General features: G+C 38.8%; 1 protein-coding gene across 6 annotated transcripts in view; it reads right to left on the reverse strand.

The window, feature by feature from the left end:
* Positions 1-27,673, reverse strand: part of pbx1.S (pre-B-cell leukemia homeobox 1 S homeolog) — a 96,386-nt gene that overhangs the window by 48,131 nt on the left and 20,582 nt on the right. For all 6 annotated transcript variants that reach the window (XM_018259521.2, XM_018259520.2, XM_018259518.2 and 3 more), the window contains 1 exon segment: positions 23,687-23,760. In XM_018259521.2, the coding sequence (XP_018115010.1) occupies positions 23,687-23,760 (74 nt within the window).

Genomic DNA, 27,673 nt, shown 5'->3' on the forward strand with positions numbered 1-27,673 from the left:
CATCCATCCATATATATGCACAGCAAGGTATCCCAACATATAGGCTGAAAATGCTGTGTAAAGGAACATGTTTGGTAAATGCAGACCCCAAAAGGGGCTGGGTTCACAAAAAAAGTGAAAATGCAAAGAAACAAATAAAGTGCTCATTCTGCAAGTAATGTTTCTGCTCATAATTATAGTGAGCTAGCTCCAATACTAGGGCATAAAGTAGGCAAGAAGATACGATGATGAAGTCCTTGCTCAACTGGAAAGGGTATAATTTTTTTACTCATACATTGGTCAGTGAAGTGTAAATTTGGATAAGAAAGACTGAATCAAATATAAATTGCCAGTATATCTGCTCCTAAGAATGGCAAAAGCTGTGTGGGAGGAAGAGCAATTTGAGCAAAAAAAGTATAATCGAATGCACTATGCACAGAACACCTTCCCTATGGCTCATTTGTTTGAACTGCAAGCCTTAGTGGAATAAAATCCCCATTTCCATGTTCTTATCTATCCCAATGTGTTACACCAGGGGCCACAAAGCAGTGGTGGTTATTGATGTTGGGCAAGAAAGATTTTTCTTTAGCACAAATTGAAATAGTGTGTAACGTGAACAATACTTCCAGTGGGACCACTGTGAATTGTAGTGCCTTTAAATCCAATCTTAAAAAATAAAGAATTGTGTTGTGTGCGCACGGGATATTTTCTTTGAGGAGCACAATTTGTTTCACGTGCGTTTATCCAAAATCACATATAAACGCAACCGAGCGCTCAGCTAAGAAAACACAAGCAGTTCTAAATTAGCTAACATTTTTGTGACTGTAGGCTTGGCAAAACGGAGAATTCCATTATTACTACTCTGGCCAGATCTAGAGCATTCACAAGTATGGGAAACAGACAAGAGGAGGGGGGAGATAAAAGATGAGCAGAGACTCTAATAATGACAAAATGAAGAGATGGGCAGGAATGTGTCTATCTGCCTTAGAACATGGACACATTTGAATATACAAACCTGGAACCTGTTATCTGGAAACCCAAAGGTCCCAAGCGTTTGGATAACAGATCAATAATTTAGATCATCCTTAAGTCTTCGAGAAAATCATGTAGACATTAAATAAATCCAATAGGCTGGTTTTGCTTCCTATATATTTGTTTGGATCAAGTAAAAGGTATGGTTTTATTATTACAGATAAAAAGGAAAAACAATTTGGATTATTTAGATAAAATGGACTATATGGGAGGTGGTCTTTCTGTAATTCAGCGCTTTCTGGATAACGGGTTCCCAGATAATGGATCCCGTACCTGTACCCTTATGCATCTCTACAAAAGAGATATGCAATATGTAAAAACATACACTGAAGCTAATTTACTAACATGATAAATTGGCAAACGGTAGCATCCCATTGACACAGCATAAAAATCAGCAAAACTAATTGCCGATTGGTTGCTAGGGGTAACTGTGCTGGTTCAATTATGCACCTACGTCAGTAGAGCATGCTCACAAATTTGTGGATTATTTACCAACCACCACCTCCAAATACAATGCATTTTAGCCAATTATTCTACACTATCCTAGTTTAGGATCCTGTCCACTTGACTCACAACTGATGCTATTAACTGTACATCATTCTCATTTAACCACGCCTACTAGTTTCTTTAGCATCCCCTCTTATACACAATTTACACAGACTGGCATTTCCTCAGACAGGGATACATTCACATTACAACGCCTCTTTCCCCCAGCCTGCTGAAATCTTTCTACCCATCCGCCCCTTTCTCCCACCCACCTACACCCCTTTACTCAAAGCAGCCCACTATTGCAATGCCCCACCCCGAGACAGAGGGAATTAGGGGAAACACACATGTACACAGCCCAAATGCTCCTGCCAGGCAGAATGAAATCCACATTATTTTTAATTAATCCTTAATTAAAATATATTACTCCGCAGATTCAGCAAATCTCTCTTAATATGCAAATGTGGCCCATTCAAGGATATTTACATATCATTAATTAAAACCGAGCACTCTTTCATTCTAACGAGAAGCAAGGGCTGTGCCAGGGTGAGGGGAGGGTGCAGAGTTAAAGGAGGGAAAAAAATCAACAGGTCTGATGTGTTAGATGTGTGTATATATATATATATATATATATATATATATATATATATATATATATATTATACACACACGTGTTCAACATGAATAAGGTGTTGTGTTGAAGATACTTTCTAATTTTTAATTAAGAAATAACTTTTATTTTCATTTCTTACAATGATTAGTGCACAACAATGAAAACTGAAAGTACTTTAATGCATCTGCATGAACACAGTGAGAGATGCATTTAGCAGTGTTCTAGTAAGAGCAGTTCCTCTAGGCCCTGCATAGCAGTAACAGTAGTTTGGACGTGAGGAAGCCCAGAAAAGCACCTAATATTCTTTGACTCTGCAGGTAGTGCAACAGCACCGATAGTATTAGCAGATATAAATATACCCCTGGGCTTAATCAGGCTGTTGGATAAAGCTGGCTATATATGTAGACATTGGCTATTGACTGATTTGTCAGCTTACTAACCAGTGTATGGAGCCGGAATCAATATCTGATCAGGGCTAAGTATGACATTGATTGGGAAAGTTAGCACATCTGCCTTGCAGTACTGGGGTGCTGAATGAAATATCAGCCAGGGCACTATCTGCAAGGAGTTTGTATGTTCTCCCTAGGTCTGCGTGGGTCTCCTCTTGGTACTCCGGTTTCCTCACAGCATACAGGTGTTTAATTGGCTTCTCACAAAATTGACCATAGTGTGAATGCGTTAGATTCTAAGCTTTACTGGGGTAGAGACTGATCATGTAGGATCTTTGCAAAGTGCTGTATATATATATATATATATATATATATATATATATATATATATATATATATATATATATATATATATATATATATATATATATATATATATATATATATATATATATATATATATATATAGTGAATAAAGTATTATGACCATTTAAAAACACGAGGCTGAAGGCCTATCTGCTGTGTGACTTGAGCCTTTTCTCCTTTGAATGGCTGCCCCCATTGCTACACAGCAGCTTATTTATATAATAAATAGTAGTGTTCCTGAAGCAAACACAGCAGTTTTACCAGTGCAGGGCAACACTGCATTATATTTTTACTACTTTAAAAGACTTATTTTTTGATGTGACTGTTCCTTTAAGGAGTGCACTCAGGGTCGGACTGGAGCATTGGGGGCCCACTGGGGTGTGACCGCAAGGGCCCTCCTAGCAGTCACCGGGCCCCCTTCCGACTTCCAAACATCTCTTGCGCGTAGGGTTGCCACCTGGCCGGTGTTTTCTTTCAACATTTTTTTATTGATCATAATCACATTGCAGATTAACAATAAATCCAAACATTTTTCATTTTGCTATATTGAAGTCCCCCTAAGTGACAGGGGGTATGTGCAAGATATATACATTCACTATAATCACTTCAAAGCTGAACTTTGTATATTGTTACAATTGGTTGCAGTCATGTCAGAAATAAGTTATTGTTATGTTTATTACAATAAAAAAAAAAAGAAGAAAACACGAAACAATAATCAAGAATAAAAATAATAAAAAGGAACTTTCGAAACAAACTGGCCGTCCCCTGTGTTTCCTGTCACATTTCACTATTTATTTTCGCAATTCTCCTGTGGGTACCCAAAAATTAGCTATATAATGATTGGGTCCTCTTTCCCATTATTGTCCCCATTTTTGCAATATTCTTCCTCTCTCAGATTCCCATCAAGTCACACTACAAAACAAGCCACCTGTTTTACCCATTTTGTATTTCAGTATATCTAATCCAGGGTGTCCATATTGTGATATATTTATTATATGTATCAGATGCAATACTTAAAAGCCTTTCATTCACCATTATCCAGTTCATCCTGATTCTGAATAGGACAATAGGGAGCGAGCATTTTTTCCAGGAAGCCGCTATTGTTTGTTTCGCAGCGATGAATATAAACTGGATCAATTTTCTATGTGCCTTATTTGAAATACCTGGCCGGTGTTTTACCGCCCTGGCCAGTAAAAATGATGGCTGATCCCAATGTTATTAATAGGGAAAAAAGATAAAATATATAGGATGGCCGGTATTTTTTTCCAGAAAAGGTGGCAACCCTACTTGCGCATCCCTCACTAGCACGCATGTGTGAACTTCGACGCGGTACATAATCTTGCCAGTGTCCTGCCAGCCCAGTCCGACCCAGAGTGCACTCCAGTTTCTATAATAGGGATCACACTGGATCAATGAAATGGACCCCAGTAGCAATTTCAAACTTGTCTAGAGTTTCAAACTTGCCAACAGTTTAGGATAATTCCCCTCAGCCCATTATAATTTTAACCAAAGTCCTATGTAACACCTATAACATTTAGTATGGTCTACACCTAATTGTTGTGTTGTATGATGGGTCAAAGTCTTATTGTCTGTCTGAGAAATCTGGCCTATAATCAACAAGATATTGGTTGTAAGACCATCATTTTGGACCCATTTAAAAGCTACCGACTCCATCTGGGGAGGGAAAATTAGCATCCAGGGTCCATGTATCTAGCTTTAGGCTGAACTGAAACAGAGCCAAACTAGAAAATATCAATAATAGCAGAGCAGTGTTCGGAGATGCATTGTAAGACTGTTTGGATGCTGCATTCAGCCTTCCTGTGCACAAACAGAAACAGATCATGCACAATGCATTAGTACAGATACCCTCCAATGTGTGCTGGGGGGGGCTTGAGTATCAATCAGTTCCCCTAGGGATGGAGCAGATTTAATAGATGGAAATTAAAACAGAAAAATGTGTCCTCTCTAATGAGCAGTCTTTCCCATCCCCCAGCTGTATTGTGGAAGGCAGGGGAGGGGGAGGTAAAGAGAAGTAGAATAAAGGAGCAGTACAAATGATAAGATATTTTATTGTCTGCAGTGTGCTAGCTTCACCTTTAGCCACCATGATGTCCAGATAGTTGCATTTATATGGTCATGGTTCCATTCTGCTCTCTTGTAAAAATAATATCATATTACCCACTGGTCCATAAATTCAACAGACCATAGCTCCTACCTTTTCCTTTCAGATCCAAGATTTAACTGAAGGTGGATCATCAAGAAACGCAATACCACATGGGGTTGTTTACCTTTAGGGTTTAAGCGCACAGGCAGATTCGGGGAGATTTAGTCGCCTGGCAGCTAATCGCCTCTTCTGCGGGGCGACAATCTCCCCGAACAGCGTGCAACATCTGCATCCGACAGTCGTGTCGCATCAAATCAACGATGCAACTTCATCCAGCATTTCTATCTCTAACCTTATTTCTGTCGCACGCGTCTTGTGGCAGGCGTTTTGTTGCAGCGCATCGGATCACGCCAAAAACGTCCATGTAGTCCTAACCCAAGAGTCACAAACATTAAAGTTTAAACTTAAATTTTGGGAAAACCTTAAAAAATAAAAGATGGAAAGCAATTGAAAAAAAGTCTTTGTTTATGGTAAATTATATGAAAGCAACTGAACTGGAAAAAAAAAAAACATTGGTCATGCTTTTATTTTAGGTTGAACATACACCTATACTATTTTGAGAACTATGCTGCTTTAGAAGGTGAAAAATTACACTTTACACTTAAGTAATTGGAAAAAGTGGTTATATCTGGTGATCTATCTGAAAACAACTAGTTGTTTGAAGGTGAACAACCCTTTTAAGTAGCGAAAAACAAATGGCTTTTCTTCTGCAAATTGAGATTTCTTAATGTTATTGTTTATTTTTTAGCATATTAGCACTATTTAGAATTGCTTATATTAGATATACCATGACCTGGAGGAATGTAAATCTTCACAGTCATATTAGCAAAAAATTTTTCTAATGAAAACAATTGTGAGCTCAACGCTGTAGAGATTTTTTCAAACAAATGGGCACATCTGCGTGTCATCGAATGGAAATCTTTCTATCACACCACTGATTTGAAAATTCTGACGAGTTCTCAAGTTACTTTACCATTAAAGTCTATGGGAACTTTGAGCAATCTTTGAAAAGAAATGCTAGTGAAATTTAACCACTTTCGTGAGCACAAAATGTGGAGAGAAAAAAATTAGAACATTTCACGAGTTTTACAAAATTTGTGCTCATTAATAATTACTTTTTTCCCCAATTGCTTTCTTTTACTTTTTTTTTCTTTACATTTTTAAAAGCAAATTTGTTGTGCATTGCTCCCCCATATTTCACAGAAGCAGGTCAGTAAACTAGAGGACTGCCAATGAATCCACTAATATATCAAATAGTCTAAAATGTTACTACTGTTTGATACATTTGTGGATTCATTGGCATTAGTTTCTTCATCTTAAGATTGCAAAGTCCTATCAGAATTTGCAAAAGAAAAACTTTCCCCAAATGTATGCTTTAGCATTGTTTATTTTTTTAAAATAATACATAAAAAGGAAAGATAAAAAAAAACCAGACTCTGTAACTGTTCTACATTGATACATTCGTTGATCTTTTTGTTATATTTGGCCCTACTGAGCAGAATCCCTAAGTTTCATTAAAGGCAGCTGTTAGAATTGATACAATAGTTGCTTATATTCCCCTAGATGCTGCTGAGAAATTATCAACTAATGTCACAAATTATAACAGTTCAGAATATGCACCTGGATCACGGCGCTACCAGATGGAAACACCAGGTACCCTGCGGGAGGAGGGGAGGATTTTCGGGTGCGGGTATAGATGTGGGTCACGGGACTGCAGGTTGGGTTGCAGGTCTCCTCTATATTTCTTATCTTATGCTATAAAAATTGGTTCTGCACAGGACTCTACCATACACTGTATTTTCATATCAAAGTTAGAACTAGGGATGCACCAAATCCAGGTTCGGGATTTGGCCTCCTTCAGCAAGATTCAGAATGGGCCGAATCCAAGTGCCTGGCCGAACCGAATATGAATCCTTAAAGGGATACTGTCATGGGAAAAAAAAAAATTCTGCACTGAAATCCATTTCTCAAAAGAGCAAACAGATTTTTTTTATATTCAATTTTGAAATCTGACATAGGGCTAGACATATTGTCAATTTCCCAGCTGCCCCAAGTCATGTGATAAACTTCAATCCCTCTTTACTGCTGTACTGCAAGTTGGAGTGATATCACCTCCCTCCCTTTTCCCCCCCAGCAGCCAAACAAAAGAACAATGGGAAGGTAACCAACAGCTCCCTAACACAAGATAAAAGCTGCCTGGTCAATCTAAGAACAACACTCAATAGTAAAAACCCATGTCCCACTGAGACACATTCACTTACATTGAGAAGGAAAAACAGCAGCCTGCCAGAAAGCATTTCTCTCCTAAAGTGCAGGCACAAGTCACATGACCAGGGGCAGCTGGGAAATTGACAAAATATCTAGCCCCATGTCAGATTTCAAAATTGAATATAAACAAATCTGTTTGCTCTTTTGAGAAATGGATTTCAGTGCAGAATTCTGCTGGAGTAGCACTATTAACTGATGCATTTTGAAAAAAAAAACATGTTTTCCGATGACAGGTTCCCTTTAAAATAATGTGACTTTTTATCATACAAACAATGAAGTGAAACATTTTTTAACCACGCTCGCAGCACACAGTTCTCTTTGACCCTTTCATGCACTCATTTGCATATGTAAATTAGGATTCGGTTTCGATCGTATCTTTCATGAAGAATTTGGGATACTGCTGAATCCCAATTCGGTGCATGCTTAGTTGCACAAAACCCATAAGCGTATGAGGTAAAAACACTTATGCAACAAGCAGAATACCAGTTTTAAAATGTTTTACACTGAAATCTACATGTATTTCTGTAAGTGCACAGATATGTATTAAATCAATGCTTTACTACACAGGTAGAAGAGGTCATATAGAGAAAGAAAGAAAGAAAGAAAGAAAGAAAGAAAGAAAGAAAGAAAGAAAGAAAGAAAGAAAGAAAGAAAGAAAGAAAGAAAGAAAGAAAGAAAGAAAGAAAGAAAGAAAGAAAGAATTTCAGGGTACGTAGAAAAATAACAGATCTCTTTGCATTTGTTTTTTCTTTATTCCCTTTTCTTTTCAAATGGCTGCCATTTTCTCTCTGGGCTGGGATAGCCAGGCTCTTAGACCTGGGGCCCAGCCACTGACAGTAAAGCTAAGGAACACTGAAAGGATCCATTAATCTCGCTCTGGTTTAAATACTGTATATTAATTTGTGTCATTTTTACTAAGTCGCAGCGAGACGAGTTTGTGACGGTTTTAGATTCACTCCTGCACTGCTCCCCCCACCTCCTGCCTCCAGACCACGGGGATATTCAAATGTAAACAGCAGGAGGGCTCAGGACTCAACACAAAGCTCCCATGAATTAGCAAAATCTACTCCTGGGGTGTTGGCATGGCAACCATGAGCAAAGAGGGGACGCTGTGATTAAGAAATTAACATTTCCTTTACAAAGAACAAAAAGAAGCAGCAGATAAAAGGCCTGGAGGGAGAAGAGCCGCTGATACTGAACAACAGAGGGGGGGGGCCAGAGATGAGAGGAGGGGAGGGAGACAAAAAAGCACAGAAGAGAGAGAAAGTTAAGAAAAGGGGAAAGAAGGCTGATAGGAATAAAATGAATGCAGCAAGAGAAGAACGAAAAAGAGATAAAGAGGATACAAGAGAAGAAACACAGTCAGAGTGCTGCACTCAGTAAGGGTAAGGCTACCCTGGGCGTTTTGGGGAGATTTGGTCGCCTGGCGACTAATCGCCTCATCTTTGCAGCAACCAATCTCCCCAAACGCCTTCCCTCACTCTGCGCCGGCTAAAATGAAAAATCGCTGGCGCTAATCACACGCGGCGATTCATTTTCCGAAGTCTCCAAAAGTTTACTCGTGAGGCAACTTCGAGCGACTTCAGAAAACGAACAGCCGCGTGTGATTAGTGCCGGCAAAACGCCCAGTCTGGCCTTACCCTAAAGAAAAGAAAGGATAGAAAGGAAACATTACAGAATGCTATGACCAAGAAAGAAGCAATAGATGGATGTTAGAGTAAAGGATGGGCACAGGTGGAGTATGAAAGGGAAAGCTGCAAAATATAAGGGAGGCATCGAATCCAGGATTCGGTTCGGGATTCAGCCTTTTTCAGCAGGATTTGGATTCGGCCAAATCCTTCTGCCCGGCTGAACCGAATCCGAATATGCAAATTAGGATTCGGAATTCGCCCGAACCTTTCGTGATGGATTCGGGGGTTTGGCCGAATCCAAAATAGTGAATTCATTGCATCCCTACAAAATATAGAGGATATATGGCAAGTATGTGAACTGTATGATCATGTTTCACAACTTAAGCTGGCCATAGAGGCAAAGATCCGATTGTACGAATCAACGTACGATCTGACTTTCCCATCTCCCGAACCTCCGCTAACCATTCAGATCAAAGTTTTACCATTCCGATAAAATAAAGTAGTAGAAGAACAGATGAGCCCATGTTCTGCCCCTGACAGCAGAACAGGTGTGTGTGTGTGTGTTGTAACATACGGTGATAACAGGGATTTCAAATAAGCGCTTGGTTGCTAAGGTCATTTGGACTCTAGCAACCAGATGGCTGAAACTGCAAGCTGAAGAGCTGCTGAATAAAAAGTTAAATAACTCAAAAAACACAAATAATAATACATGAAAAACCAATGCAAATGGTCTCTGAAAATCACTCTCTACATCATACTAAAAGTTAACTCAAAGGTTAACAACCTCTTTAACATTAGATCAAGAAAAGTCAGCAGAGAAAAGAGGATGTACAGAGTGAATGGTTATCCATGGTTTTTCTCTCTCTCTCTCTCTCTCTCTCTCTGTCCAAGTCTATACCCACCTCTGTAAGTTGACTCTAGCAAGTAAGTAAGTTTCTCTCTCTCTCTCTCTCTCTCTCTCTGTCCAAGTCTATACCCACCTCTGTAAGTTGACTCTAGCATCACATGCAAACTCACTTTCCTTATCATCTCTACATTTTCTTTCCATGAGCTAAAGGAGATCCTATAGAAGTATGTGGCTTCCCTTTCCATATTCCATATCAGGCCTTCTTAAGTCACTTATAGTGCAGTTCATTTATCTATTTGAAAGAAACAGGATCTGGTTCTACTCTAGTTATCACAGCAGGAATGGAGACCTTAACAGTTCTTCCACTGCATGTGTAATGCAACGCTTTGTATCCCTCACTTTTCACTTCATGGCGAAAGGGTTGTCATGTGTTTTGCCCACTGCCCAAACAGGAGTGGTCAAAAGTGCCCTCCATTGTCCTAATCAACCCCAATTATCAGGTTATACTTGCTTAAAAAACATGTAATTGTCCTTTAAAAATATAACAGTTATGAAATCTGCCAGAGCGCTACATGCTGCCGAAAAATGAAACTCAGAATGCATAGTACACTTCAGAGCATATCTAACACCTATACCTTGCAAGGCATTTTAAAGGAACAGTAACATCAAAAAATGATTTTTTTTTTAATGGTATACATATATAATGCAGTGTTTCCCTGCACTGGTAAACCCGCTGTGTTTGCTTCAGAAACACTACTTTTCTTTATATAAATAAGCTGCTATGTAGCAATGGGGGCAGCCATTCAAAGGAGAAAAGGCTCAAGTTACACAGCAGATAAGCTCTGTAGAACAATATGGTGTTATCGGTTATCCACTATTTAGCCTTTTTTCAGGTTCCGCCATTGCTAAACAGCAACTTGTTTATATGAACTATTTTAGTGTTTATGAAGCAAACAGATCAGTTTTACCAGTGCAGGGCATCAGTACATGATATTTTAATTACTTTAAAACACAGATTTTTTGGTGTTATTGCTCCTTTAACAGCTGTGAAGAGTATATAAATCCCAAGCATTTAGAGATTAAAATGAAAAAAATGTAAATCACAAAGTAGACGTATTAAGTTTGTTAGAGCTGTTAAGTTCACTTTACAGGAAACGGTATATAAAACCCAAACAGAAGTAGGAATGCACAGTCGGAACAAACCAAAGTTTGTGCACGCTCACATACACATGTACACACGCGCAGACTGACACTTTGCATTTTTCATAGACTCCTGCCACCCTCTCAGCTGCTTCACAGCCCATTACCAAATTGCATATAGTTATATATTCCACTAATTAGGCTCCTAAAATATCATTAACATGTCTCTAGTTCATTAGCATAATGTATGAGGCGTCCTTGGTTAGACAGACCTCGAATTTGTTAAGTGGGTAATGAAAATTCAGATGCAGGGATTGCAAACTTCCCACCATGCACCAGAACAGAGTGGAGGGAAAGCATGCATAAATGTCAAGGGACGATGGGCATAATACAAGGCAGCAGACTCAGCACCTCCTGGGGGACCCAAGAGTAGGGAGCGAGCGTGGACTAGATTGGGGCACAATTATTAGCATACCATAGATGACATCAGCAAGTGGTGTTGTATAAAGCAAACTAATTAATAGAAGCAAATAACATGCATCCTGGCAGAGCATTAAAAAGGAGGAAACCCAGAATCTGGTGATGTCCATGAGTTCAAGACTTCAGGCTGTCATTTCTAGCAAAGGGTTTTCAACCAAGTATTAGAAATTAACATTTTATTTTCAGTTTTTTAATTTGTCCAATTACCTTTGAGCTAGTGATGTGCAGGTCGAGAATTTCTCAACCCGTCTGCTCCCTACCTGCACCCGACCTGGGCCCACTGCTCCCCTTTATTTATAGACCCGCAGTTACGTCACAGAAGGGATGGGGCGTGGCAGACAGAAGTCTATAAATTCCGGCTCCGGAAGCCGGCAGTACTAGGTCACGGACGGGGAGAGCAGGAGAAGAGCTCGACCTACCCCGCGCATTTTATCCAGGGGTCGGCCCGAACCCGCCCGACCCCAGGGTAAACCCGTGGGCCTCCCCACACATAACTACTTTCAGCCCCTGAAATGAAGTGATTGTGTTAAAAAAAACGCTCTAGTTCCTCACATTTTTATGCAATCCACTGAATTAAAGCTGAAAGTCTGCAGTTCAACTATATCGGAGTTGTTTCATTTAAAATTCATTGTGGTAATGTACAGAACCAAAATTAGAAAAAAGTTTGTTCTCTCTCTCTCTCTCTCTCTAAGAAAGATCATTTGTTTCAATACAGACATGTAGGGCTGAATAGTCACATATACAGGTAGAAACAATACAATTCTACCTGTATCTGACAATTCAGCACTTAACATTGGGCGATGTTTGGGTACCCAATCAAAATTTACCATCCAGCCCGATCGACAAGCCGACCGGTATCCAAGTCTTCTGCCGATATCAGGCGGCTCTTTTCCCACCATATACATACCGAATATCGTAACAAAGTTTGTTTTCTACAATATTATCTGTGCATCTATGGCCACCTTTAGGTGATGAGAAATTCAAGACACAGTTAAGACAAGATCCTTGCATCAGAGGCGTTACGAAATAGGAGACTTTTAATTCCAACTATGATCCATACCTCCCAACATTTTTGAAATAGAAAGAGGGACAACAAATTTTTGACCATGCTAAGTTTTGTGGCCACACCCTCATTACCATGTTCATTTTACAAAATTTGGCAGGTTATGAAAGTTTGAACATATTTCTGTGTTTTTTTTTATGTTATTACAGTTTTGAAGGCAAATTGCCCTTTAAGCCTGTTTCCCCAACAGACCTGCTTATCTTAAATTGTTACATTTACTTATTTGCTTATCTAAAATTGTTTTAAAAGTATCAAAGTGCGGGTGGGCTGTTCTGGGCTCTCTGCCAAAAATGCAATTAAGTTAGAAAATTTGTATCTTTTTCGGACTGATCAGTGCAGGAGATCAAAGAGAAAGTTGGGACATTTCAGTAACAAATCCAGGACTTCGGTGAGCTGTCAAAATGGGACAGTTGGGAGGTACGGTATGTATTATTGCCTACAATATGAATGGTATATTGCAAAAAAATCCTAAAGGCAGACTTATTACAGATCAAACTCAGGAATACTAGAAGATTCCGATCAGTTCAACCTATTTAGTTATTTATCAAACATTTTCCTGGCAGCCAGGCAGGTTTACAGCAAATTGACCTATTTATCAAAGCTGTGATACCTTTGGCCAATTCATCACAATGTGTTCAACTGCTTTAAACAGTCCACCACCATACAATTTAATGGGGTGGTAGCATTAGTTTTGATCTCAATCACCCAGTTAAATCATTACACACCAAAACTAATCCTATCGTGGGGATAAAGTATTTGCAAAACGGTTTTCTGCAGTGGAACGAGGAGTTCCACCATGACAAAAAAATGGTAAATCCTAAAGCTCTTGTAATGTCTTACTGACCATTTGCTATTGTTATCACCTAGTAAACAAGGCCAAGTAGTAATGATTTGGTTGGTAGCCTACATATATCCTCTGTATAAAAGTTAACTAGTTAACTGCCATGGCAGAGAAAGCATTATAGCAACACACATTCTATCTAATAATTACAACTGTGAAGATAAAATAAGGCACTTTCTAGATTTATTACCAACAGCACACAAATACAAAATATGCAGTGAACAAAATGGAGGAAAGTTATCCACTAGTGTTGTTAGGGGCAGTGAAGCTCTATGTAAGGGTTGTGGGTGTAGCAAATAAAAGTACCAAAATTGTTCTCCAAATTGACAGCTCAACACATATTTCCATTTCAACTAGTATAAACATACGCATGCTTATTCCAAAGCAGAACAGTTCAATTGAGCAGTTTTACAATTGAGGAGAACACACTAACAGCAAAAGTACCAAAATGAAGCTGTATTTTGTGATATTCAGTGTACAGTATTATACAAGTTTATGGACATATCTGCTATTTCTGCAGAAACGACTCCAGTTTCTACTACAGCTTGAGCTAAAATCACTAGAAATCTGAACTCCAGTATATACGATATAGGCATATACAAAATATATATGTGTGGTGCTTGGCAGACAACCATCCAGATCAGAATAAGTGGTGTCAGGGCCCAGCTATGGGTGCATTGGGAGATATAGATCAACAGTACCCCAAGGCCTACAGGGTGCACATCCCTAATGTAGACTGAAAAAACTGTATAATATATTATAACCTTTATCCCCCACCTGGGCATTGTGGTCCCCTTTGATGCTGGGGGACAAGGACAAATGTAATTTCTGACCTTAAAACAATCATGGATAGCGGCTTCATGTTTTGATGCTAGTCAGAAGAATAAAGAAGTACATTGTTATAATGGTCCTTTTCTATATTTCCAAGATAAGAAAGTAACCAATGACATTTTCATCCAGGCTGAGCCCTTACCCTCCACACCTAATCCCGGGTGCATCTCACGAAACATTTCTTAATAGTTGTAGAAATTGGAGGCACTCATGGACATAATCACAGGTGAACTTAATTAGCTTTTCTCGTGTTCCCCCACATCATGCGTGTATGAGCAACTTGGAGAATTAGCAGTCATGCACTATGCATACAGGTATGAGACCTGTTATTCAGAATGCTCAAGACTTGGGGTTTCCCAGATAACATAGTTCAATAATTTGGATCTTCATACCTTAAATATGAAATAAACCCAATAGGCTGGTTTTGCTTCTAATAAGGACTAATTATATCTTAGTTGGACGAAGTACAAGATAATGTTTTATGATTACAGGGAAAAAAGGAAAGGAAAAAAATTTGGATTATTTGGATAAAATGGAGTCTATGGGAGATGTCCTATCAGTAATTTGGAGCTTTCTAGATAATGGATCCGCACCTGTATATCAGATTTCAATTAAGCATATTTGTGAAGTAAAAACATTTTTGATTTCCTGTATTCCAACAACTCAGAACTTGGACAGGACAACAATTAAAATTGTTCTCAAACCACAAGTAAACCGCAAGTATACTGTACCTATATTTACTTATCATACACAAAAGCCATGAATAACCACTAAAATAGAAAAACAAGGCTTAGTGACATTATCAGTTATAAATGGTGTTTACCAATGATGTGTCAAATGACCCATGGAAAACTCAGCCCTTGAACTTATTGGAGCATAACAAAGGATTACACTCCAGAGGATATCCTTAGTTACCTGCCATATCATGACACGGCTCTCCACACTGTATCCACTTTGAAATGTCAGTTCTAACTGCCAGCTTTTCATGGTGCCCAATGTATCGATATCTCTGTTACATGTGTAGAGTGAGATTTACGCAAACAAACACACACAGGCACATCTGCATCTAACAAAATGGCTTTGAATAACTTGGAAACAGATGTTTTATAATTCCAGGACAGGCTCTTTTCCCTCATGAATTCCTGGAACGTTTAACTATAAGATATGAAGAGGCATGCTACACTCTTTCCAGCAGGGATGTGCATGTGCAACAGAAGCCATTATTAATTTAGTGATCCTCTCTATAAAATATGAATTACCAAGGAAGGGAACAGAGCTCAAATAAGCTCTGGCATTAAGATAAACCAGACAATAGGTTTGCAAAAAGCATTTTATGATTAATTTTATATTTACACGATCCAAGACCTAATGACTGCAACTTTTGTCCCACCAAAAGGAAAGTGAACTTTTTTATACAGGTAGATGAAATTTCACATTAAATTTGTTTGCCTCCAAAGAAGCGATAGGGTGAAAATATTCTGAAACCAACTAGTCACCAGTCTTCTGAGCTTGAACTTTTCGATTATTATATATGAAAACTTTAACCTGCATGATGATCAGATCTTGATCACTTATCAGATGGTCAAACTGCCTTGATCCAACAAAACTAGCTAGCTCGTCATTACATCACACATAAGGGCATCACTATGCAGATGCATCTCTGACCCCACATATGCACCATTAATATTATTTTGGTTAAACAACTTTGGGTACTCATGTCTTGTAGCTGATCTACCAAATTGGCCATGAGAGAAAGGATATCAGTTGGAAATTAGGCCAAGTGTAATAAAAATATGTGAAAGTGTGGAAATCTTAGCTCTTCTAAACCCTTTGCAAACCATTGGCTCACAACTGGAGAAATTCCTGCTCTATCAAATGGTAGAATGGGACCCATATAGAAGTAGAGCCTGTATCCACCCCTTCATATGCTCCTGTGTATGACATACACATGGAAAAATACTTTAGTGATGAGATTTTTCATGCAATTTGGAGAAAGTATTGGCCACAGCTTACTAGGTGCACCGAACAATACTCCTCTGCATACTTGCAGTTATAAATAGTTGTTAGCCCTTCTGCATGGCTTGCCTCAGCTGAAGAGTTTCCCTATGAGCTGTAATATCACAGCAAGCTAGCACATAGAGAAGATGACAAAGCTGCAACTCTTTTAGCAAATTATAAAAATACTACTTATAAATAGGGTATATTTTTGGAAAAAAAAGTCTGTACTGTGCCATGTATAGTGCCTCAAAGGACTATTTACTTTTATTCCTATATCAAAATAGCATTTTACCTGTTGAAAAACAAACATCTTTAGAATTCACACTTTAAAATCTCTACAGCCCTGTCAGATGCAATAATCAGACTCTTTGGTAAGTATTACAAGAAGTGTCTCGCATCCAGCCAAAAATAAAAAGCCATTACACAAAAAAAGAAAAGAGGCCCACAGCTCTTCTCAGTCAAACATGATATGTTAAAAGGAAAATATGTCTCATGGCTAAGTGCTTTTTACTTTGGGTTCTCTTTGGGACCAAGTCTTTAATAAGTTGGAGTTTAAATGCTGAGAAGTGGGAGATAGTATATTCTTTTGTTGTCCTTTCTTTTTAAGAGTCTGGTACAGCTGGAATACTGATCGGATGCCTGAGGGATCCACGTCTCTCCATGGCCACTCTCTGCATGTATTAATAACAATATTATGGTGTTAATAAAACATTCAGCCTTCACAATGAGTGTTGCAGAGATTCTATTAGCATAACAATACAGTGTTGGGAGCTGCTTCTTTCACCAGTCCCCATTATCTAAGCACTCTATGCATCACTTTCCCTTCTTTATCACAGAATTAAGACTCTGGAAGAACCATTGTCTGCATCTCTATACAGCATGTACCAACCACATAAAACAAACTGGTTCTATACCCGAATATACTGTATAATATTACATAAAAACCTAAATGCCCAGCCAATTTAAATCAATACTTCAGATACGTCAGATTTTGACAAACTAGGAACAATTGTCCAATTACCCATGTCCTCCAACACAGAGCTGGCGATCTGTTAGTTGCTAATAACCTAAAAGGCTAATTCAAAGGATGGTTTAATTAATTAGTACAAAAACATGCACCTAGAAAAACATTCTGACTTCCATAAAAACTGCAAATCTAAACATTCTTTCTTTTGACTCTTACTAAACGGGGGGGGGGGGTCTATTATATTAAAGGCAATTGAGGAAAAAAGTAGACGTTAATAAAAACCTGCTGACAGCAAACACACTGCGATAAAATCCAGGTCTTAGACTTTCACACGTACACTGTTGAAATGGTATGTCATATGCTGCACACAAAGATATATAAAATCTTGTTTCAAGGCTCAGAATGGAATGGAAAATACTAACAATACAGACTCGTTGCTTTATGCTGGGTCCATTGTTCGGATATAGAATTGCAGGCTCCTGTTGGCAAGCAGCAGCCCCAGATTAGGATAGCATGCAGGAATGTAAACTACGTGCTTGCAGTGGCTGCCTGACCTCTGCTGGGGCAGAGAATAAGCCATTTTTACAGGTTATCAGTTAGGATAATGCATGGGCAAACAAAAAATGCTTTCAATAATGCAGAATTATGGCAGATGTTTGCATGCACAATCAGGACTATGCTCTCTTTGGGTATTTAGTCCACTTCCTGGCATATTAAAACAACAAATAATCAATCAGGCCGGCATTCCGCAGAAAGACAGTAATATCCAGGCATGTCACTGATAATCTGCAGTCAAGAGGTCATTTTAGATTCAACAGGACTTCTACACAGTATGAGCCTGTCCTGATGTATTAAAGTGGTATGTTACATATCAATCATCACCGGTACATCTCCTCCACAGAGGGAGAAGGAAAGAGTGTGGATTTGTTAAGTGTATGGTAATTAACAATGAAAGCCATTCACAGGCACACAACTCGCAATGGAAAGCGCCTTTAAACAAGGGAAGTGTGGAATTTCTCTGCCTGGGTCCCTCCCTTGGATGAAGTCGTGTCTGCCCTTGAGTTATGATGACAGAAGGTGAAGAAGTCAGGGGAAGCCTAAACCACCACAAGTGAACTTTGGATGAACTGCCTCTGCTAAATCAGGAAAATGATGAGAAATCTCTCAAAGTTTGAGCATCTCAGATGGAGAAAGTGCAGGAGTTGGGTCTTGAGATGCCACCCTACAATGAAGGGGGATTAGAGGTGGTCTATAGAGGTGGTGTTGCCATACTGGCAAATATTTATATTTGGCTGGTACAGCCCATAGCTCTCCAACTGTCACAGCTATGCAGGGGATTGCTGGGATTTGTAGTTAAGAAATTAACTGCATGTTGGGTATTCCTGAGTTATAGAGTACAAGAGAGAAGGAATTGCATCGGCAAAAGCAACAAATTAACCAATATAAAATAAAATATCTGGGATAAAGCTGATGGTTAGTTGTCACTCGACTGACAAAAGAAGGCATCAATCAGACACACAGAGCAGAAGCAGAAAACCCACGGAAATATTCAGTCACGTTCTGTAATACTTCTCACAGTTGTGATGTTCATTGTTATAATCAGTGCCAATGTCTGATACACCAAAATCCCAATTCCACATACAGATGATGCTGTCACCAACATTCAGCTTGAACATCACTGTTATATCAGAAAGCCTTGCATAAAAGGAAGATCCAGAGAAATAAAAATGAAGGATACAAGCAATGTAGGAGTTTTTTTTTTTAAATCTCCTCCTGATCGGTGCATCTAGAGATCCACAATATTCGTATTCCGTTCTAGACTGATCAAATCATTTACCGTGCATCACTAAAGAATATGCAAGTTCCATATGTATTCTGCAACTTACATAGCACTTTCCATGCTACAATACTAAATACCTGCCGGATACGAAAAGGATGGCTTATGACAGTTTCTTGTGGCCTTAAAAACACATAAATAAGCTTCCCTTATAAAAAAAAAAAACCAGTACAGAGTCCTATCCTAAAATTAATAAATCACAATTATCAAAATATCACAATATATCCTTTTACTAAGAGAAAGTTCATATCCTATAATTTGTAAAATGATAGAAATAAGACGATAGATCACAATGAAACTACAATGTTGAATCTATTCTGCCAATCACGCCCAGACAGGCAAACATATCTGTGGATCTGAGCTCAAACAGTAATGGATATAGGCCTCTACAAAACAAGATCCGCATGGAAAGTACACTGTAACATGAATACATCAATTTTAATGCTGACAAGGATTCAAAGATTAATAATTATTTTATAGGCATTAAGTCAAGTATCCCAGTTCTCAAATTGACCCCAGATTATACATGAATATTGTGTTGAAGTTATTCATTTTTTTCCTCTCTCAGTCTCCTGTGGGGGGTGACCAATCAAAGCCACGGCTCAAGCATGGAGTGCAATTATATTAGCTTACCCTATTTCTTAATCACTTGTGGAGGGCCCCAAATTTGGTTTCCCAGATGTCTGAACTACTTGCATTCAATGATAACTCCAAGTAATTACAGTTTTGGGATCGGTTATCGGGGAAACCCATTATCCAGAATGCTCTGAATTACAGGAAGGTCAACTCTTTCTCCCACCTGAAGCATTATTAAAATTAATAACAATAGCAATCATCAACAATAATAATACGTATTACTATTGTTATTATAAAACTAATTTTAAAAAATGTTTTCCTTTTTCTATGTAATAAAACCTTGTACTTTATCCCAACTAACATATTATTAATCATATTTGAAGAAAAAATAATCCTATTGGGGGTTATTTGATGTTTAAATCCCTTAATGGGAAAGGTTCTCTTCTTACATCTTCAATCGTTCCTTCAGTGTCTCCTACAATGGAGTAGCATCTTCTCCCCTACCTCTTTCTGTTGGGGTTCCTCAAGGCTCTGTCGTGGGACCATTACTATTCTCCCTCTATACTTCCTCCCTCTGCAAATTAATAAACTCATATGGTTTCCACTACCACCTCTATGCTGACGATACTCAGATCTATCTCATCTCCTGATCTCAACCCAGAACTCCTAACTTGTGTCGCCTCCTGCCTGTCCGCTATCTCTACATGGATGTCGCAATGCTACCTTAAATTAAACCTCTCTAAAACTGAAACGGTTCTCTTTCCTCCAACTAACACCAGTAACATCCTGGAAGTATCCATCATAGCTAACAATTCCACTATCACCCCCTCTCGCCAGGCCCTGTGTCTTGGGGTTATCCTAGATTCTGCCCTGTCATTCACTCCTCATATCCAGTCATTTATTAAATCATGTCACTTCCACCTAAGGAACATATCCAAAATACGATCATTTATCACCCAAGATGCTGCCAAAATTCTTATTCACTCTCTCGTCATAGCACTTCTAGACTACTGTAACTCTCTTTTAAGAGAGACTGTCACCTCTCCAGTCCATCATGAACAATGCTGCGAGGCTCATACACCTCAGCAACCGCTCCTCCTCTGCCATGCCATTCTGTCACTGGCTTCCATTACCTTTCAGAATCAAATTCAAATTAATTACCCTGACATTCAAAGCACTTCATAACTCTGCCCCTCTGAACTCATCTCTATATACTCACCCAACCGCTTACTACGCTCCTCTACTGACCTGCTACTCAACTCTTCTCTCATTACCTCCACACATGCTCGCATTCAAGACTTTGCAAGGGCTGCACCCCTCCTCTGGAACTCTCTCCCACGGTCTGTCCGACTTTCTCCCAACCTTTCTGCTTTCAAGAAATCTCTTAAAAGGCACTTCTTTCGAGAAGCCTACCCTCACTCTGATTAACTACCAAATGCAACACCACATACAGTACCACATTTCTCACCCACTTAATTCAATCTTGCCCACTCCCACACCTTGTGTATTACTTCCTTCCCTTTAGAGTGTATGCTCTTTTGCATAGAGCCTTCCTAACCTTTTGTACCGGTATTGATTGTGATGTATGTAACTCCATATGTTCTATGTATATAATTCATTTGATTTAGTTGTATAATCAAAATTTACTTTACAGTGCTACGCAATATGTTGGCGCTATATAAATACATGTTAATAATAATAACCAAAGGTCCCAAGCATTCCGGATAAGTCCCATACCTGTATTAACAAGGGCCAGTAAAATATAATTCTGACATCTAATGAATGCAAATTGTAATAGATTTGCAAAGCACAAGCCAGGGTGTTATTTTGTTCCAAATCAAACAGTAATGCAAATTATAATTTGCATTCCACACTGGCATTGAGGAAACCTATGAGTGTAATCATCTGATTTAAATTAAATCAAGTATATATTCAGACCTAAAGAGTAAAATAGGCTGAAGGCTTACCCATTTTTGCCGCCCCTGGTACCTAGTGGGGCTTTGCCGCCTGAGGCGAGTTACTAAACTTGCCTCATTGGCTGAGGGCCCCTGCTAGTAAGTGCTGAATGGAAAGTGAAAGTAATTGCCTGCCCCAACTCTATGCCTAAGGCATAGAGGGGGGGGGCAGGCAATATCTGAATGACAGCTAAGAATTTTAATTGCATTTACAGCAGCTATGAATGCTGTAATAAAAAAACACTTTGGATTTAATGTTTAATTTGAAAAGGACTTTTATTATACATCTTTTTATGTCTGGGGGACAGGTCCCCTTTAAGTAACAGAGATTCAGATTATGAAAATAACCCTTATTCAGAAAACCCAAGCTGGTATATGGTATAGTTCTGATTTTAATTAATACTTTTATTAATTTTCAAGCAACCAATACATTTTAAACGTGTTCTGCTTCACAGATTCTGTTGTTCACGAGGCCTCAAATGTTGTATTAGTTTCCCCCAAACCGAAATCTAACAACAAGGCCTCCTACTGTATGAAAACTCCCCTTCAAGAAGCCAGAAGGGCTTTGACCAACAATCTGTTGACTATACGACTATGAAACAAGTTCCATAAGTACAGGTATGTGAAAAGACGCCAAAACAAATTATAATACTGTATGTAGCTAAAGTATATTTGCTAAAGTATGCATACTGCAGAAGAACATTTCGGAGTTTGTAATTTTTAAGATTCCATATGACAAAGAATGTGAAAGAGAATAGGTGAAAACTTTTTTGTAAGGATTGTCATGACCAGGAGGAGTGTAATGCAGCCAAAAGATATGGAAAATCTAGGAATAGAAAAAGAACCATATCTTTCACCTAGAATATTATAATTACATTACGGTAATGAAGACATGGATAACGTGAAAAATTAATTGACAGCACATGACTAATAAACATTAAAACACAAGATATTCAAGGAATGATATGACCACTTCACTGTAGGGTTAAACTCAGAGCTGCAATTCAGCCAACAAGGGACTTATGGGATTTCCAGACTTTGATACACAATAAATTACCCGTCTGCAGAGACAAACCACCATTCTGTCTGGAAAAAGCCAGCAGTGAAAGACTACAGGATAAAGTAAGGAGTCCACAATTGGAGTGGGCATGCTCTAGCATGGCTTATACTATGGGGGATAAATAGCACAATGTTAAAGATAACTGTCAAATGGATTTATCAGAAAACCAAGTAGGACCAGCAAGAGAGCAAAGAGAGTGACAGTCATCACATTAACAAGAAAAAAAAATCACAATACTGCAATCATTACATACTACTTGTTTATGGTATACAGCAGTGTTCAGAATAATAGCAGTCCAACATCACTAACCTAATTATATTTCTACACGGCAAATAATTTACTAGTAGGTGTAGTAGAATAATAGATCTGAGTAAAATGGGTCGTTCCAGACATTGTTCTCAAGAACAGTGTATTTTATGAAAAAGTTGATTGGAGAGGCAAGTATATAAAGAAGTGCAGAAAATGATAGGCTGCTCAGCTAAAATGATCTCAAATGCTTTAAAATGGCAACCAAACTTGAAAGATGTGGAAGAAAAACTTCCATTCAAATGGATAGAAGAATAGCCAAAATGGCAAAGACTTAGCCAATGATCAGCACCAGGAAGATGAAAGAAGGTCTAAAGTTACCTGTGAGCAATGTCACAATTAGAAGACGCCTATGTGAAGTCAAGCTATTGGCAAAAAGCTCTACAAAGTCCCATTGTTGAAAAAAAAAAGACGTGATGAAGAGGTTACAATTTTCCATAGAACACACTGAGTGGCCTAAAGAGAAATGGTGCAATATTTTGCGGACTGGTGAAAGCAAGATTGTTCTTTTTGGTCTAGGGGCCGCAGACAGCAAACACTGAATTCAAAACATAGTACATTGTGAAGACAGTGAACACAAATTTCATACATTTTTCTTCATGTTTTGATTTGGTATAGAATGTGCAGTGTGCCCAATGTATTTGCATGTATGGAAATAAAAGCGTTTATAAGGATTTTGAGCTTTTTTAGACCACTTGTTTAAAAGCAAAATTAAAACAGACTTAAAAAAAAGTAAGGCATTTGCATGTGTCCATATTGGCCAAATAAATCGAGAAGATTTAGCTCCCTCCAACAACACTGGCTGAGTCAGCTGGAAAATCTTTGCTGCAACTACCCAGCCAACCTTATTACCTTACCTGTCTTCTCTTTAATTTCACATAAGACATTGAATAGAGCAGGCTTCATTCTGTGGCAATTCAAGGCGTGTTTTCTGCAAAAATACAAAGATTATTATTACAGTGGATCCAAAGTGATATAAAATTCTTTACATAATGGTGAATAGTGAAGACAAAGATCTTAGGGTAAATCCATGGACATTTCTTGTTAAACAAAACCACAATTTTTCTCTCAAACCAATATTAGGGGGGTAAAATGGGGTTTTATTAGCCTTGAGTGTTGCCTCCATATTCTGTACACACACTGGCGCAATACAGGGGCGTAACTACAGAGGAAGCAGACCCTGCAGCCGTGGGGCAGGAGGTATAGGGCCCCCATGAGGCCCTAGATAATGAGCAATTTCAACATATATTGTTAAAAAAAAAAAGACGACAACCTCTGGTTATATGTTGGGGGCCCTACATTTTATTTGCTGTGGGGCCCAGTAACATCTAGTTACACCACTGGCGCAATCATTGGTATATCATTATTAAAGATTAAGAATCGAGTTAAGCTGACAAAATGTTCTCTGCTGGCTATTATTCTATATAGGATATATATTTCAGAAGATTCAGCAAACAAACAAACAACCAACTTCTTTGATACCATTCTCCTTGCTGCACTCATATTCTGCTTTTGTCTCCTCTTACTTTTTTCATCCCTCTCACTCTTGTCGATTGCTAATGCAAAAGGAATGTTTTAGTATAACAGCACCTAAAAAGCCAAGAAAAACACGGTGCTCTGATGTGAGCTGCAGATCAGATCTCCAGAATCTCTCACAACAGTTTACAAAAATCAAACCATTGACCTAGTAGCTTATCAAGACTTGGAATCACATTTTATATGAACCACAAATTCCTTCTAATCTTACATTCAGCTTTCTTCAAACAGGAAAATACATGTTTCTTTATCATATAAAACATATGTGGATGTGCTCACAAAAGGCTTTTCTACATTGATACAAACGAAGACCCAGCACGTGTATTTTTAACAGAGCAGAAAAATAATTATTGCTTGTGCCCAATAGAATTTCCTAATAAGTATCTGGATAATAGCTCAAGCAGAGTAATGTTGGTCATTTTTGGGGAAAAGGTAAATAAGGTAGTCACTGGAGCCACTTTGTTCCAGGGTGAGGGGGGATACTGGTCAGCACCTAATTGGCTAATGACCATCCCATAAGATGGCAGAAGGAATCAGTAGACTACTGAAGACTATCGAAGATCTTCAACCTGTGGTTCTATCACCATTACTAAACTCCTATTCACAACATCCCATCTACAAACAGTGACTGTTGGGATACTGGAAGGTATAGTTTGGTGCCAGGTTAGAGCTCCAGGTTGATCACCAATTAACAGTTTTTCATTAATTAACTATGACACATGCCTGACATCTTCAGTACATTAAACAGGGCACTAACCCCATAGTGAGACTTTTTTTTACTACGTTAGAATAATAGATTCCATTATATTCTGCCAGGCTGTACACATGCCACATTTTCATTGCACTTAAAGCATGTTCATCTATCAATAGAATAGAGGGTTGCATTTAGAACGGAAAAAAGTGTTTAAATGCAATATATGGTTTTTTTTTTTCATGCTCAGCATGCGTTAGAAAAACACAAACAAATGCCTGTGTGTGAAGCTGGCCATAGACGCAAAGATCCGATCGTACGAATCAACGTACGATCGGACTTTCCCATCTCCCGACCCTCCACTAACCATTCAGATCAAAGTCTTTACCATTCCGATCAAATAAGAACAGATCACCCAATGTTCTGCCCCTGACAGCAATCGTACGATACTTATGTCTGACAACACTAGTGACAGTCTCCCTCTGAAAATCGTACGATCGGCAATACACGCAGAGATATTATCAGCAGGAGACAGAAATTTTCTAACCTGTCCGATCGACCAAACGACCGATCTCCGATGGACGAAAAATGTCGGGACTCTCCACACATGGTCCGAAAATCGTACGAATCCACGATTCGTACGATCGGATCTTTGCGTCTATGGCCAGCTTAAGAGCCCTTGACATTTTATTTAATTCTGCAAATATTTTCAGGAACGGAGTGTAACCTAATACAGCTGATATCAACCGAGTTTACCGCCTAACGAGCAATTCAATGCAGGGGTCCTTGCCACTTAACACAAAGGGAGATGAACTTGAGTAAATTAAGAGTTTATTAGGTTAGAGTCTTAAAATGGAAACATAAAAGCCACCAATTCCTGCTGGCAAAAAAATACTGCTTCCTCTAGCAACAAAAGGTTAGGGCCACAGAAGTGATGCAGCCCTGCTGCAAAAGCAAAATACGGATTGGAATAGTAGCATGTAAAATTCCATGCATTAACTAAGAATATTCTTACAAGAGGAATCACAATAGAATTTAAAAGCAAGTTTTTCAGCTGGGTCAAGACAGGGGCACTGTCAAAGGGAAAACTTTTACAATTCAATTCAGCGGGGGTGCTAGATGCTGCAACAGACATATCGATCAGCAGGTACATCAGGTACGCTCTCCAACCAATCAGTCCACAGGCCGACAGGAATAGAGAGTACACAAGGGGTCATATATATGGTATTACTCCAATCATTTATGCAAAGCTGCAGCTGCTCTTCACTACCTTATCTGCAGATGCTTCCAAACACATGTAAGTAGGCATTTCCTACCAACTAAGCCAGATCAGCACATGTAAGCTGTTTCACGTGTGGCAATTCCTATTTCCCAGGATTAAAAGGTAAAGCAGAAGACTGCATTAAGGGTGAAGACACACAGAGCTACTAGTATCAGTTACTTGTCATTGCTACAAAATAGACAAAATGAGAACTGGCTTTGCCAAGACGCTACAGGCATATTTACTAAAACTTGTAATTTTTTGATTGAAACAAATTCAACCTAACTCCCAACAACAATATGGCTTAATTTAGGAAAAATTTGGAGCGACAAATGTATGTACAGGAAAAGACTTGTCAAAATTAAGCAATAATTCAAATTGTGCTACTTTTTCGATTTGTCATCAAACAATTATTTGGATTATCGAATGAAAACCAGCATCAAACAGCCTGAAACTATAGAGAATCATGAAGGCAAAAAAAAAATTGTTAAAGGGACCATCTGCCATTTTTCCCCTTTAAAACTCAACCTGAGAGTTTATAAATAGACTAGACATTAAGCCTGTTAAATTAACGGGCGCTAAAACATATGAAGTCAAACATTCGCCAGAGACGGTCCGTGGGGCACATGCGCAGTAGTGCAATCCCACGGACACAGGGACTGGACGCAGAGACACTTCAACTTTATTATATAGGATAAGCCCCTACATGTGTTTTAGCAGAGGCAATTCTCAGTATTGTCAATGGCAAGGCATTTGTAACCACAAGTTGCTGCTATTAGTAGCGCTGTGTGTCTTCACCCTAAGGGCTCTTACACACGGCCGTTTTTTTCTGCGCTCCCCTGCGTTGCGCTTTCTTCTGTTCAGCCGCAGGGAGTGCAAGAGTAGACGCACTCAATTATTGCGAAGGGGGCTGTACTCACAAAGACGCATGTAAGCGGCAAAGGCAGTTGGGATGCAGCATGTTGCATTTCACCTGTGTTCGGCGCATACATGCGTCTGTGTCAGTACAGCCCCCTTCACAATAATCAAGTGCGTCTACTCTTGTGTTCCCCTGCGGCTGAACGGAAGAAAGCACGATGCAGGGGAGCGCAGAAAAAAAAAAAACGGCCGTGTGTAAGAGCACTAAAAGGAGAAATATGTCTACCATTGTCCATCAGGAACATGCAACACCATTTCAGGATTCAGAGCCAGGAGTGTGAAGAATGTAACCAGCCAGGCATATTTTTACACTTTTAATCACAATTCCATTTTACAAGCATCTTCAATTAGTGTACAATGTGCAAAAAAAAAAAAAAAAAGAGGACCTCTTTAAATCTAACGGAAAGTTCACCCTATGTGGCTGTGGTGTACATCTTT

This window comes from Xenopus laevis, chromosome 4S (genome assembly GCF_017654675.1).
Source record: "Xenopus laevis strain J_2021 chromosome 4S, Xenopus_laevis_v10.1, whole genome shotgun sequence".
In the NCBI taxonomy this organism is placed as follows: Eukaryota; Metazoa; Chordata; class Amphibia; order Anura; family Pipidae; genus Xenopus; species Xenopus laevis.